Here is a 14086-nt window from a genome sequence, read left to right as displayed (position 1 = left end):
TCTTTAACAAATCAAAACATCCGCTGTCTTTAGCACTATGTGTACATCTCACATAAATGCGGCAGAGGGACTCTTCCTGCCATCGGCAATGGGTTAGTTAATTGCTTTTAGTTATCTGGTATTTAACACGCCCAATTCTGAAGGTCAGAACACATCTGACAGTGAAGGTGTCCTACTGTGAGCTGGAAAATGTTGCCAACTGAGAGCGAGGGGAAAAGAAAATCATGAACCCATTCCTGAAAGTCAAGGGAGTCAGGAACCAGGGCAGGTCATAACCAGGAGGACTGGAAGGACAGCGAGCTCTGGCCTACACAGTGAAAGTCAGAGGAGGCATCTGCCCTCGTGTCACTCCCCACATCACTCCCTCCGCTCCAACAGACCGAAGGAGCATCAGGAGGGTGTGGGCTTCCAAGCAGGTCTAGTAGCTCCTGCCACCTTAATGGTTATCTCACTGATGAGGTGAGAACGGTCTCCTTAAAAATCAGTAAAAAAGCAGAGGTTAGCGAGCCCCCGAGGCTAGACCTGGTGAAGCTGGAGTGGGGCGAGCTCTTCCAGAAGCCACTCCCACAAGAGTGACAGAGGGACAGTCACTTCAGGGTACTCCCACAGAAGTGACAGCCCTAGACTGGCTTGAAGGACATAAGCAGCTAGCTAGCACCTAAATGCGTTGGGATTCTTAGCGTACATCCTTCTAAAATCACACTGTATCTCCTAAGAATGAACTGTAGAATTACATTTTGGCAACGCAGGACTATAAATGTAATATTTTGCTTCTGACCCCAACAGTCAAGCAGTTCTGCTTCTTTTCCAAGTTCTAGGAAGAAATGCTCAGAGACACGTCAGCTTACACAGCTCATTTTCTCATTCAGTTCCCAAAAGGAAAACTTCCCATTGCTAAAGAGGCTTACCATTCCTCAGAAGCGCAACCACATGACCTTTCTCCTTCTGGTCATTCACTTAATTTACTCAAAGCAACAACCACTGAACCACTAAAAAGTGAATCAATCCAATAGACCAATATCTGAAACATGACAATAAGTGTACCATTTAATTTCCCTTTAACCAACAGACTGATCTTTCCCCCTGCCTTCTAGAATATGGACTTACTAAATTAAAAACAATTTACTAAAATAAAAAATATACTTCTTTAATATGCTCCTCTATCTAGTGGTCTTTCGAGCTCACAGAAGGAAAAATGACAACAGCTCTGGGTCTTCACTCTCTAGGTGAGGGCTGTGTGTGGCCTCCAAGCTCCTGGAAACACCAAGGGCATTAACTCTAGACCCTGACTGACACTGCACATTCTCAAAGTCAGCGGCTGCTACAAACCCAAGACGACTCTGAGACAAGTGTGTCTCGGAAAGCCCCTGGGGCAGACAGAGGACCTTCACCGAAAAGGGGGTACCCAGCACCCAGCAGACAAACTACTCTCAGAGTATGCACGCTGGACCCCGGAGATTCTCATTTTTCAGGTCTAAGGTATATTCTGAGTTCCTCTAAGTCCTCCAGAGAATGTTTAAGAAAGTTCCACTGTGAGAAAGCAGAAGTATGCATAGCGTGGGGATCTGACGAATTTGCTAGAACTTTTGAGTTGGAGGAAAGATACTTAAATTCTTCCCCAAAGGTTCATTATATCATTCTATTTTTGTGGATGCTTAAAATTTCTCATAGGTTAAAAAAATTTCTCCCTAAATAACCCCAAACTATTTCTCTGGAAAGTTTCTCCCCAGTGCCTGTGACCACTTCCTACCACAGCACCTCACCTCCTGCCCAGTTTCCCACTGCAACAAACTCCAAACGGGCTGACTCAGGACCTCACACCTTTCCACAGGGCAGCTGTGGGATGTTCTAGGATTCCCCTCTTTTGACAAGGCCACGCAGAGTCTGCAAGTGCAGTCTGGTGACGTACAGAGGCAAATCTGCCGCTCCCGACAAGGTCACCATGCCAGGGTAAACTTCTCCAGCTCATGTGGGGGTCAGGACCACAGAGACCACACCAAATGATCACGAGGAACCCGAATTCATGACCCAGTGGCCACGCGACACAGAACCTCACAGAGGGGATTTTGATCAGGGACCAAACTTTCACAAAATTCAAAATTAAAATCCGACCCTTAAGAAGTTATTGGGCAATATAACTGTGTCAGAGAAAAACTTCAAGCCAACAGAATCATGCTTTGATCTAGTATTGCTGGGGGCGGGGGGGGGGGGGGGGGAGCTGAGCTATAATTCAGGACTCCACTCTACCCGAAGGTGGAATGTTCCAACGGAACTTTTCAGGACCTAAAGTAACATAAACAAAGAGTGCCCCCTGCTGTCCAAATGTCTGCCTCATGCCACAGGCCACTCTGCTCTTACAAAGACCTCCCCACTCTGCTCTTACAAAGACCTCCCCCTCCATCAGCTTGATAATGACCTTCTCAAAAAAGTGAAAAATCAGGGGCACCTGGGTGGCTCAGTGGGTTAAGCTTCTGCTTTTGGCTGGGGTCATGATCTCAGGGTCCTGGGATCGTGCCCCACATCAGGCTACCTGCTCAGTGGGGAGTCTGCTTGCCCCTCTCTCTCTGCCTGCCTCTCTGCCTACTTGTGATCTCTCTGTGTGTCAATAAATAAATAAAATCTTAGGCTTTCTTTCAGTTAGCGACAACAGGAGGCAACGTGGGTCTTTTGTAAAAGCGAAGCAGTGTGACACAGACTTTTGGAAAGTGGGGGACACCGAATGTCTAGTGAGATCTATGTACAGTAGTTTCCCCTTATCCAGTTTCACCTCCCACAGCGTTAGCTCCCAGTCAACTATGGTCTGAAAGCAGTCGGTCTCCCAACATGCGGTCAGGCTGCCAGTGGCCTGACGCTCCATCACGGTGCCCACATCACTGGGCTTTCTTCATCACGTGGGCACTGAGCCCCTTACATCATCACAACGCTTACAACTACAGTACGGCAAGGTAATTTGAGAGAGACCACATTCACACAGCTCTTCCTACAATATATTGTTTTAATTATTCTACTATTATTGTTATTCTATTATCCATTTATCTGCTACTGGGCCAACATTATATATTAAGCTTTATAATAGGTATGTGAGTCTAAGGAAAATCACGGTAAACGTAGGCTTCAGGACCATGTGTGGTTTCCGGCATCCACTGAGGGGTGTGGGAACGGATGCCCGTGGGTGAGGAGGGACCCCAGATATGTAAGTGCACATCTAATCTGTAAAGACCTGATTTGTAGGGAGGTACCTGATCATTCCACTGCCCAAGGAAGACACCATTGTTGCAAACGCCTGTTCAAGTGGTTTTTCTGAGCCCTTCTGATTCACCTGTAAAAAATGAAAAACACCACAGCTTTAAGTTCCTTTAAAAGGAGACAAGCAACATCAGCAAAATGGTGGACCAGGAAGCTCCAAGCTCTTGTTTTCACACAGAAACACTGAAAACAACAGAAGCTATCTGAGCCGCCTTTGTAGGAGCTCTGGAAAACAATCAAAGGTTTAAAGCAATGAAGCAAATGCCCAACAACAAAAAAAAAGCTATTTTCAAAACTGTAGGACAGTTCTGTGACATTTTTACTTGCCTTTACTCCACCCAGTCCCTGGGGCAGTAACAGTCTCAGTCCTAAGCCACAACCAAGTTCTCGGTTCACCTCCTCAAACTGGAGAGAGGGCCCCAGACCTTATCTGCAAGTTACCGCCTATGTTTTGTTCTGACCTGAAGGATGGGTTTGCCTGTCTTCTGCCTCGCACAACTCTGAATATGGGGGCACGACGTGGACATGGCTCATACACGCCACAAGAGAACTACAAACCAAGAGCCACCGAGACCAAGGGATCTCGGGAAACACAGAACAAACCATCTACAGGCTATAGAAGCCAGGGTGATACTCTGCGAAATGAGGAAATTCAGAAGCAGCCACGTATAAGGAGGATTCTAGAATGCCACATGTACACCCAGGCAAGAGGCACGTCTGGCAGTTCCTGAGAAGACCTGGAGCCCTCCCCTCAGGCTGAGTGGTATGATTGGGCTAGCCTATCCATCCAGAGAAGAACCGCTCCAGCACAGAACCATCTGCAGAGGCTCAAAGATGGGGCTGTTCTCTCTTTTTTGGTTTTTGCCTTTGTCGGTTTTGGTTCCTGGCATTCAAAGAAATCTCTGTCAAAACATTAGCTGAACATGAGCTCAAAGAACAGAGGCTTCAGTGAGCATAAACAAGGGAGCCTTTACAAAACTGGTTGGGAAACATCTAAAAACAAATGGATTACTACAGCCTTCAACAATCGAAACAAAAACACCACAAAATCCAGGGAAAGGAGAATGTGACTTCCAGAGCTACCGTATCATAACCACCCAGTGCCTGATTTTCAACAACAAAAATACCAAGGCATAACAAAAGACAGGAAAACAAGGCTTATTCAGTTGAGAAGCATGAACTGACAGAAACCATCCCTGCAGAAGACTTATCAGAAAAAGGGTTTTAAAAAAACAGAGTGTCTTAAATATGCTCAGAGCTAAAGGAAAACACAGGGTACAAAAGGGAAACCAGGAAAACGGTAAATGAACAAAATAGGATTACCAGCAAACAAACAAAAATCACTCAAAGGAACTAAAAAGTAAGTCTGGAACTGAAAAGTACCAAACAGAAATTAAACATTCACTAGCAGAGTTTTAGGAGCACATTTGTGCAGGAAGAAAATCAAATCAGCCCACTTCTAGATGAGAGAAGTGAACTAGCCAAGTCTGAGGAACAGAAAGACAAATGCATAACGAAAAGTGAGCAGAGCCCTGGAGATGTCTGGGATAATACCAGGATAAAAACATCCATTCTGGGAGTCCCAGAAGGCAAAGAGAGAGAGAAAAGCCTAGAGGTCCTTTTTTAAAGGGGAAAAAAAAAAAAAATGCCCCCAAACTTCCTGAATTTGATGAAAGACATAAATCTTCAAATCCAATAAGCTCACCCAGTTCCAAGTATGATAAAAGAAACCCATACCAAACACATTCTATTCAAATTACTGAAAGACAGAAAGGATTTTAAAAGCAACAAGAAGGAAAAAAACACATTATATACAAAGTATTCTCAATAGGACTACAGGCCCATTTCTCTTCAGAAAACTTGGAGGCTAGAAGGCAGGGACTGATCTACTTAAGGCACTGAAAGAAAAGAACCCTAAACCAAAAATTCTGTATCTGGCAAAACTGTCCTTTAAAAATGAGAGAGAATGGCGTCCCTGGGTGGCTCAGTCAGTTCAGCGTCCGCCTTTGGTCCCAGGGTCCTGGGATCGAGCACCACATCGGGCTCCCTGTTTGGCGGGATACCTGCTTCTCCCTTTTCCACTCCCCCTGCTTGTGTTCCCTCTCTCACCGTGACTCTCTCTGTCAAATAAATAAATAAAATCTTTAAAATAAATAAATAAGTAAAATAAAATAATAATAATGAGAGAAATTAAGACGATCTTAAGCTGAGAGAGCTCATTATCACTGGGCCCAGGCTAACAAGGATCCTTCAGGTTGGAATGAAAGAATATAAACAGGCTGAAGCCATGTGAAGGTATTCAGATTTCCTGTGAAGGTAATATAAAAGGCAGCATTATGGGGCGCCTGGGTGGCTCAGTGGGTTAAGCTGCTGCCTTCGGCTCAGGTCATGATCTCAGGGTCCTGGGATCGAGTCCCACATCGGGCTCTCTGCTCAGCGGGGAGCCTGCTTCCCTCTCTCTCTCTCTGCCTGCCTCTCCATCTACTTGTGATTTCTCTCTGTCAAATAAATAAATAAAATCTTTAAAAAAAAAAAAGATTATTAAAAATAAATAAATAAAAGGCAGCATTACTATAATCTTCATCCATACCTCCATTTTTTTATATTCTACAGGACTCAGAAGTCAAATGCATTTAAGAAATTATAAATCTACATTACTGGGAACAAAATGTATAAAGATGTAATTTGTGACATTAATAACATAAAAAGGGACAAAGCTTTACAGGAATCAAGTTTTTGTATGCAAACTGAAGTTGATTAATACCAATTCAAATTAAATATCACAACTTTATTGATTTATTTTTTTATTAAGATTTTATGTATTTATTTGACAGAGAGGAACACAGCAATAGAGGGAAAACAAGCAGGGAGAGTGGGAGAGGGAGAAGCAGGCTCCCCACCTGCTGAGCAGGAAGCCCAAGGCAGGGTTTGATCCCAGGACCCTGGGATCATGACCTGAGCCGAAGGCAGTCATTTAGCAACTGAGCCACCCAGGCACCCCAAATATTACAACTTTAATTAAAACATTATATGTAACCTTCATGGTAACCAAAAGGAAAATATCCACAGAATACAAACAAAAGAAAATGAGAAGGTAATCAAAATATATAACTACAAAAAAATTCAATATAAGACAGTAATAGAGGAAGACAAGGGGGAAAAAAAACTATAAAACGTACAGAAAACAAAGAACAAAATGGCAGAACTAAATCTCTACAAAGAAGTAATTACTTCAAGTATAAATGGATTAACTCTCTATAATCAATAGGCACAGACTGACAGAATGAATTAAAAAACATGATCCAACCATATGCTGTATAAAACAATCACTTTAGATCTAAAAACACAAGTAGAGGCGCCTGGGTGATTCAGTGGGTTAAAGCCTCTGCCTTCGGCTCAGGTCATGATCTCAAGGTCCTGGGATCAAGCCCCACTTTGGGCTCTCTGCTCAGCGCGGAGCCTGCTTCCTCTCTCTCTTCCCCTGCCTCTGCCTACTTGTGAACTCTCTGTCAAATAAATAAAATCTTGAATAAATAAATAAAGGGGCACCTGGGTGGCTCAGGGGGTTAAGCTTCTGCCTTCAGCTCGGGTCATGATGTCAGGGTCCTGGGATCAAGCCCCGAGTCAGGCTCTCTGCTCAGCAGGGAGCCGGCTTCCCCTCCCCTGCGCCTGCCTCTCTGCCTATTTTTGATCTCTGTCTCTCTGTCAAATAAATAAATAAAATATTTAAAAAATAATAATAATAAATAAATAAAAATAAAAATAAAAACATAAGTAATCTGGAAGTAAAAGGATGGAAAAATATTGCATGCAAATAATTAGTAATCAAAACAGGGCAGGGGCAGCTCTAGCAACATGAGACAAAACAGACTTCAAGTCAAAAACTGTTATAAGGACAAAGAATAACATTATATAGTGATAGAAGAGTCCACTCACCACAAAGGTAAAACAATGAAGATACACACGCACCAAACATCAGAGCCCAAGAACAAAGGAAGCAACACTGAAAGAACTGAAGGGGGAGAGAAACATTCTACAATAGCTGGAGATGTCAACAGCTCCCTTTCAGTAATGGACAGCACCGCCAGACAGATCAATAGGAAAACACAACCTAAATACCACGAACAAATCAGACCCGAGAGACATAAACAAAACACTCCACCCAACAACAGCAGAATACACATTTTTCTCAAGTGTGCGTGGAACAGTATCCGAGACAGAGTAGCTGTTAGGCCACAAGACCAGTCTTCATAATATTCCATATTCAAATTCAGTAACTGTCATATAAAGTATCTCTTCTACTCACAGTGGAATGAAGCTAACCCTCCTTAACAAGGAGAAACCAGAGATTTCATAAATATGAAGAAATTAAACAGCACATTCTTTTTTTCCTGAAGATTTTATTTATTTATTTATTTGAGAGAGTGTCCCAGCGTACAAGTGGGGGTGGGAGGGGCCGAGGGAGAGGCAGAAGCAGACTCCCCGCTGAGCAGGGAGCCTGACATGGGGCTCCACCCCTAGGACCCTGGGATCATGACTTGAGTGGAAGGCAGACGCTTAACTGACTGAGCCACCCAGGCGTCCCTAAACAGCACACTCTTAAACAATCATTATGTTAAGGAAGAAATCACAAGAGAAATTAGAAAATAAACAGAGACAAATGAAAACAAAATACAATATACCAAAACTTATGCAATAAAGCCAAAGCAGCACTAAGGGAAATTTGCAGCTATAAACACATACATTGAAAAATAATGCTCAGTCAGCTGATGGCCAACTAGTGATTCTGGCTTAGGTCATGATCTCACGGGTTGTAAAACAGGAGGCCCACCTCGGGCTCTGTACTCACAGCAGAGTCTGCTTGGGATTCTCTCTCCCGCCTCTCCCTCTGCCCCACGCCTGCTCGCACATGTTCACATTCTCTCTCTCCCCGTCTCAAATAAATAAATAACTAAAATGTTTTTTAAAAAAAAGACCTTCAATCAAGGACCTCATTTTACACTTTAAGGAATGAAAAAGAACAGCAAATGAAACTCCAAGCTAGCAAAGGGAAGGAAATAAGAGATTAGAGATAAACAAAGGATAGTAAAATAGAGAAAAAATTAATGAAACCAAAACCTGGTTCTTTGAAAGATCAAAACTGACACACTATTTGCTATAATGACCAAGAAAAAAGAGAAGACTCAATTTACTAAAATCAGGAATGACAGGGGCACCTGGGTGGCTTAGTGGGTTAAGCATCTGCCTTTAGCTCAGGTCATGATCCCAGAGTCCTGGGATCAAGCCCTGAATAGGGCTCTCTGCTCAGCAGGAAGCCTGCTTCCCCCTCTCTCTCTGCCTGCCTCTCTGCCTACTTGTGATCTCTGTCTGTCAAGTAAATAAATCTTAAAAAAAAAAAATCAGGAATGACAGATGGGATATTACTACTGATTTTGAAGAAATAATAAGGATTGTAACAGAATTCAATGAACATTTGAAGGTCAATGAACCAGGCCAGCTAGATGAAATGGACACATTTCTAGAAACAATCTACCAAAATATTAATCACAAAAATACAGAAAATCTGAATAGACCTGTAACTAGCAGTTATCAAAAAAACACAAAAAAATGGGAGAAAACATTTGCAAAGCACATCTAATAAGGGATTAGTTGCAGAATATATAAAGAACTACCATAACTCAACAAAAACAACCACCCCCTGATTTAAAATGAGCAAAATACTTGAGTAGACCTATCTCCAAAGACGACATACAGCTATCCAATATATACATGAAAAGAAGCTCAACATCACTAGTCATGCAAATCAAAACCGCAATGACACACCACTCCAGGACCATAAAGACAGCTATAATCAAAAAACAAAACAAACCAAACCCTGAAAATAACAAGTGTTGGCAAGGATGTGGAGAAAGCGGAACCCTGGCACACTGCAGTGGGAATGTAAAAGTAGCCACCGTGAAGAATACCGGTGGTTCCTTAAAAAGTTCAACCTAGAATCACCATATGATCCAGCAATCAACTTCTAGGTATAGCCCTACAAGAAATGAAAGCAGGGATTCAAATGGATACCTACACACTGATGTTCAGAGCAGCACTATTCACAGTAACTACAATGTAGAAACAACCTCATGTCTCTCGACAGATAAATGGATAAACCAATGGAACATACAAAGGAATGTTATCCGGTCCTCAAAAGGAATGAAATTTTGATACATGCTGTACCGTGGACAGACCTTAAGAACATTAAGCTCGATGAAATAAGCAAGACCCAAAGGAATCAGTATTCTATAATCCTCTTGCATGGGGAACTTAGAATAGTAAAATTTATATAGGTAGAAAGTAGATGGTTACCAGGGGCTGAGGGCTGAAGGAAACAGGAAGTTATTGTTTAGTGGACACTGGGTTTCTGTTTGGTGTGATGCAAAGTCCTGGAAATGGTCAATGGTGTGAGGAGCACAACACTTTCGAGCACATTAATGCCACTGAACTGCACACTTCACAACAGTTAAAATGGTACATGTTGTATTTTTTCAAATGTGAAGTTTTTTTTGTTCCCCCCAAGAAACAAGTAAGAAACCTACCAGATTGATTATTACTTGTTTTCCATAAATAATTACTTGTGAATCAAAATGCCTTTGGAAACCATCCATCTAGAAAGAGAAAAAAGAATTATACGCTTTACCAAATGACACTATATTTATAAAACTTTTTAAAGTATCTCCTTCAATGTGCTGTTTGTATATTCGAGAGAATGACACTAGGATTGGGACCAGGTCTTCAAGGCGTTCTAAATAGCATGTCGTACGCAGCCATTATAAGCCGCTAGATTCTGAGCGAAAATACCATATTTTAATTCCGAGCACGGCCTCAAACAGAACACACCGAGGACTACAGAATGCCATGAAGCTGCAAATCTTACAGGACCTCTGAAGTCTGAATCCGCCATGCCGTCCCATCATCCACGAGTTTTACGAGTTTTCCGAGTTTTCCGCATTCCCACTGTGCCATCTCTGCAGCCTCTGGGCCAGAGGTTCAGCAGGTGCCGGAACCAGAGAGAATGGCTGCAGAGATGCTGGGTTCTGACTCGTGAAGATTTGGATTCATGACACGAAACTCCTATTTTTAGCCAAGGAGAAAAGCATAGAAGATACTCACGTGATTTGCTACTTTGTTGATTAGTGGCCGTGGTTTGTACTTGAGGTTTGGTCTTTGAGACCAGAAAACAGGTATTGATCCACGAGTCTAAAAGAAAAAGAGAAATATGAAAAGAAACATACACACAAACTTGTTTTTCTCAGCTTATCTCCTGTCTGGGGTGTGTGTGCATCACTGACCGCAAAGGGAAAAGCATGACTACAATCTACCAACTATGAGAGCAGTCTGTGGGTACCCACTCCTACAGCTCCTCTTCCGTGGGAATACATTCAGAAAGGACTTTTCCTCCTGGCTTTATATACACGTTTACTACCTGGGGAGTGCACAGTTCTGTGTTTCCCCTAAGCTCCAAAATAAATGAATTTATCTACAAGCAATTATTAAGTTGTGTCTGTCACGTAGTCGGACATGATGATAAAACTAGAAAATGCTTTATTGGTCCTCGAATGAGAATGTTCATGAACTTACAAATATGCTGAGCCACTACTGTTCTAGAGAACAAATGACCCACAGCACCGTAAGGCGGCAACAGGGGACAGACTGCCCCCAAAGATGCTGGGTGTGTAACGCCCTCGCCAGCTACCTTCTGTCCCATCATCACTGCCTTGAAGAAGTGGAGAGGGTGAAGTGGGGAAGTAGCTCCACCTCCATAACCCTTCGACCTCCTTTCCTCCCCTCTCCGTAGGGATTTAATTAATTCAAGGGCAGGAAATGTGGGCAGGTGAGCGCCAGGTGAAGGGAGTAGCTTTGTTCTGAGGGAACATTTCCCACATCTCAGACAACAGTATTACTTTAAGAAGCAGGGGAGCCGAGGGAAATTTCAACACCAGGGCAGAAAGTCCGATGGAAGCAGAGGAGGGCTAGCAGGCCGCCTCACGGCCATGGCCACTTGCCTGTACAAATGAGGCCCTGCTCCCGTTGTAGTGCACAATTTGTTCTGTTTCTACAAAGTTAGCGGCGTGGCCTTCAGAATCAATTCCTAAATTGAAAAAAAAGTCAAAGTTAACTCAATTTCTTATGTAAGAAACCCATCAGAAACTCAGAAAATCCATTTAAACTTGGAAAGAATTAAGTCAGTTCATATTAGGGGGAAAATACTTGTAAAAATCAATTTCAGACAAATGCATGGTACACCATCCGAAAGCTACCAGAAGCTCACTCATTCCAACAGGCTTAAGGCAGTGTATTAAGGACCTATTAATAAATAGATGAAGTTGGTTGCTGTTTGATATATCAATTGTTTAGACATATAAAATTCCTCTGAAACAGTGTTTCTCAAACTTGAAAAATATTTTCAAGAAAAGTCAAATTCTCAAGGACCCCTGACAGGATGCCCACAGATCCCAGTTTGAAAAACACTACCTTGAAAGTTAAAACCATTAAACACAATATTAAATGCAAATATGGGTCACTATGTTAACAGTATTTTGTTGTTATAAGGAAAAGGGTCCAGCAGATGCTTATAATGATTTTAATTATCAAAATAAAAGCACAAAAATTCTATGATCCTAGAATTCTTGTAACTCCATGCTTTTCATTTAGAAAAGCACTGCTCTCAAGTGTTCAGTCTTAACGTCAGTTAGTCCTTTCAATCGCGTGAAGCAGTCCTCTACAATCTGTTCACATAATCCACGTGCATACGAGAAGCTTGTAGAGGCAACTCTCAAGCTGGTCCCTGACTCAAATTACCAAGTTATCGTAAAGAAATCAACAGATTTTTTTAACCAACTCAAATATTTCTTAACACCCTTTTCTATCTAGTTCTCAAATATAACATTTTAAGGTGAGGGAGATGGTTTTGTTAATAGTGACGGGGACAAAATTACTGAGTCAAATCGGAAATGAAAAGCTTCCTCAAAACCTTCTAAGATTACTTGTCAGAAGCATCTTCTACTTGGGTTCTTTCCATAATTCTCATTAAGGAGTATTTTCAGAAATTAAGAGTGAGACTGGTGTGGGGGGTCGGGGCGCAAGAAGGGAAGGAGGGAAGGACAGGAGGGGGGCCAGGGGCCAGGTGGGGTGGGAGTCATTTATGAAGTAATTTCCAAGATACATGAAATTAAAAAAAAAAACAACAGAAAAAACCAAGGTGCAAGAAAATGTGCTCAGTATAGAACCAATGTCTACAAAAGGGGGAGGAGAACACACAACTGTAACAGCATAAAATAATGATCTGGGGGCGCCTGGGTGGCGCAGTGGGTTAAGCCTCTGCCTTCTGCTCAGGTCTTGATCTCAGGGTCATGGGACTGAGCCCCGCATTGGATTCTTTGCTCAGCAGGGAGCCTGCTTTCCACACCTACCCCCCCCACCCTGCCCCAAGCCTGCCTCTCTGCCTACTTGTGATCTCTGTCAAATAAATAAAATCTTTAAAAAAAATAATAATGATCTGAAAGGATAAGAAGCTAACAACTGAGTAAGATGCAGCAGATGGCCTCAAAGCCAAGAAGTATTTGTATTGCATATCTGTTTACATTTCTTGATACCTGAACTACGTGAATGCATTACCTATTCAAAAATTTAACGAAGACTATATCTTCAACCAAGAAAATCTAGTTATGAAGGAGTCGCTAATTCCAATTCTGGTTCTGCAATTTTGGGCCAGGTCACTTACTAAATGCCTTTCTTTTGCTTTATTACCTATAATAAGGGAATAACCTTTAAAACTTCGTGGCCCGAAATGTCTACCGCTGATCTAATGGCCCACAGGATTTTATTCCGATACACCCTGGCTTACAAAAAAAGAAAAACAAAAGACAGAAAGAAAAGAAAATTGGACGAGTTAGGAAAAACTTCTTTTCATAAAGCCAGTAATTTTTAATGCAGATTTTAAAAAGCCTGGTTTAAGTCAATTAGCGTGCTGCTAGTACAAATCCTAGGGAATAAATGCTCGAAACGTCAATCTTTACAGTTGAAGGCATAAAGTCAAATGTCTAGCTTTATGCATGCAAAGAAACCAAGAGTAATAAAAGAAAATACCTTCTGGTGTGAGTTTAGGCTGCTGAAACTACCCTGAGTTCAACTAGCTTTCAGACATCCAGCAAACAACATGAGTAATTCCTCTTAAAGCAGTAAGAAGCAACCTATGGGTCTCACTAACATTTGCCATACTAACTACAGTAGCTGCAGTCAAGCACAGAAAACCTACCTAATTATTATAATGAAGCAGGAGATAATACTTAGTGAGGCTATCAAATGATAATGGGAACAAATGAAATACAAAAGGTTACAGTCATGTCACCGTATGACAAAACATTAATTAGTGACAGATAAAACCCAGTATTGAATCATGCTCACAATATCAATCTCACCTCTTACGTAATAGCGCACACCGGCTCTGAAACAACTCCTCCTCGAGATGAGAATCCAGTCAAAGTATTTTCCATTAATAGAACACGAGTGCATAGTAATAACTTAGCTAGGTTAAGAAAAATATTAACATTTATAGAAATCATAGGTAATGTTTCCAGAGGACATCTGAACCTATTTACCCTAGAAGGAATGACATTGTCTTTAAGAGAAAAATGAACCAAGAATGTACAATCTTTTTGGGTTCTTCAGGAATGTTCACAAGCCTTTACTACTGTAATATTCAACTGTGAAGTGTGGTCAAATCAGTAGTCCTATAATGATAGATAGACAGTATGTTCGAGGGTTTGATTATATTGTTTGTATTTTGAAAATACGA

At 41.9% G+C, this 14086-nt stretch overlaps 1 protein-coding gene across 2 annotated transcripts in view; it reads right to left on the bottom strand.

Annotated features, from left to right (window-relative positions):
• Positions 1-14086, bottom strand: part of SACM1L (SAC1 like phosphatidylinositide phosphatase) — a 60493-nt gene that overhangs the window by 13045 nt on the left and 33362 nt on the right. For both annotated transcript variants that reach the window (XM_032317429.1, XM_032317437.1), the window contains 5 exons: positions 13710-13811; positions 11295-11380; positions 10402-10488; positions 9828-9896; positions 3240-3319 (listed from right to left, as the gene is read on the bottom strand). In XM_032317429.1, coding sequence (XP_032173320.1) covers positions 3240-3319; positions 9828-9896; positions 10402-10488; positions 11295-11380; positions 13710-13811 — 424 coding nt within the window. The remainder of the gene's footprint in view (positions 1-3239; positions 3320-9827; positions 9897-10401; positions 10489-11294; positions 11381-13709; positions 13812-14086) is intronic.

Source organism: Mustela erminea, chromosome 1 (genome assembly GCF_009829155.1).
Source record: "Mustela erminea isolate mMusErm1 chromosome 1, mMusErm1.Pri, whole genome shotgun sequence".
Classification (NCBI taxonomy): Eukaryota; Metazoa; Chordata; class Mammalia; order Carnivora; family Mustelidae; genus Mustela; species Mustela erminea.
This window is presented reverse-complemented; position numbering and strand designations above follow the sequence as displayed.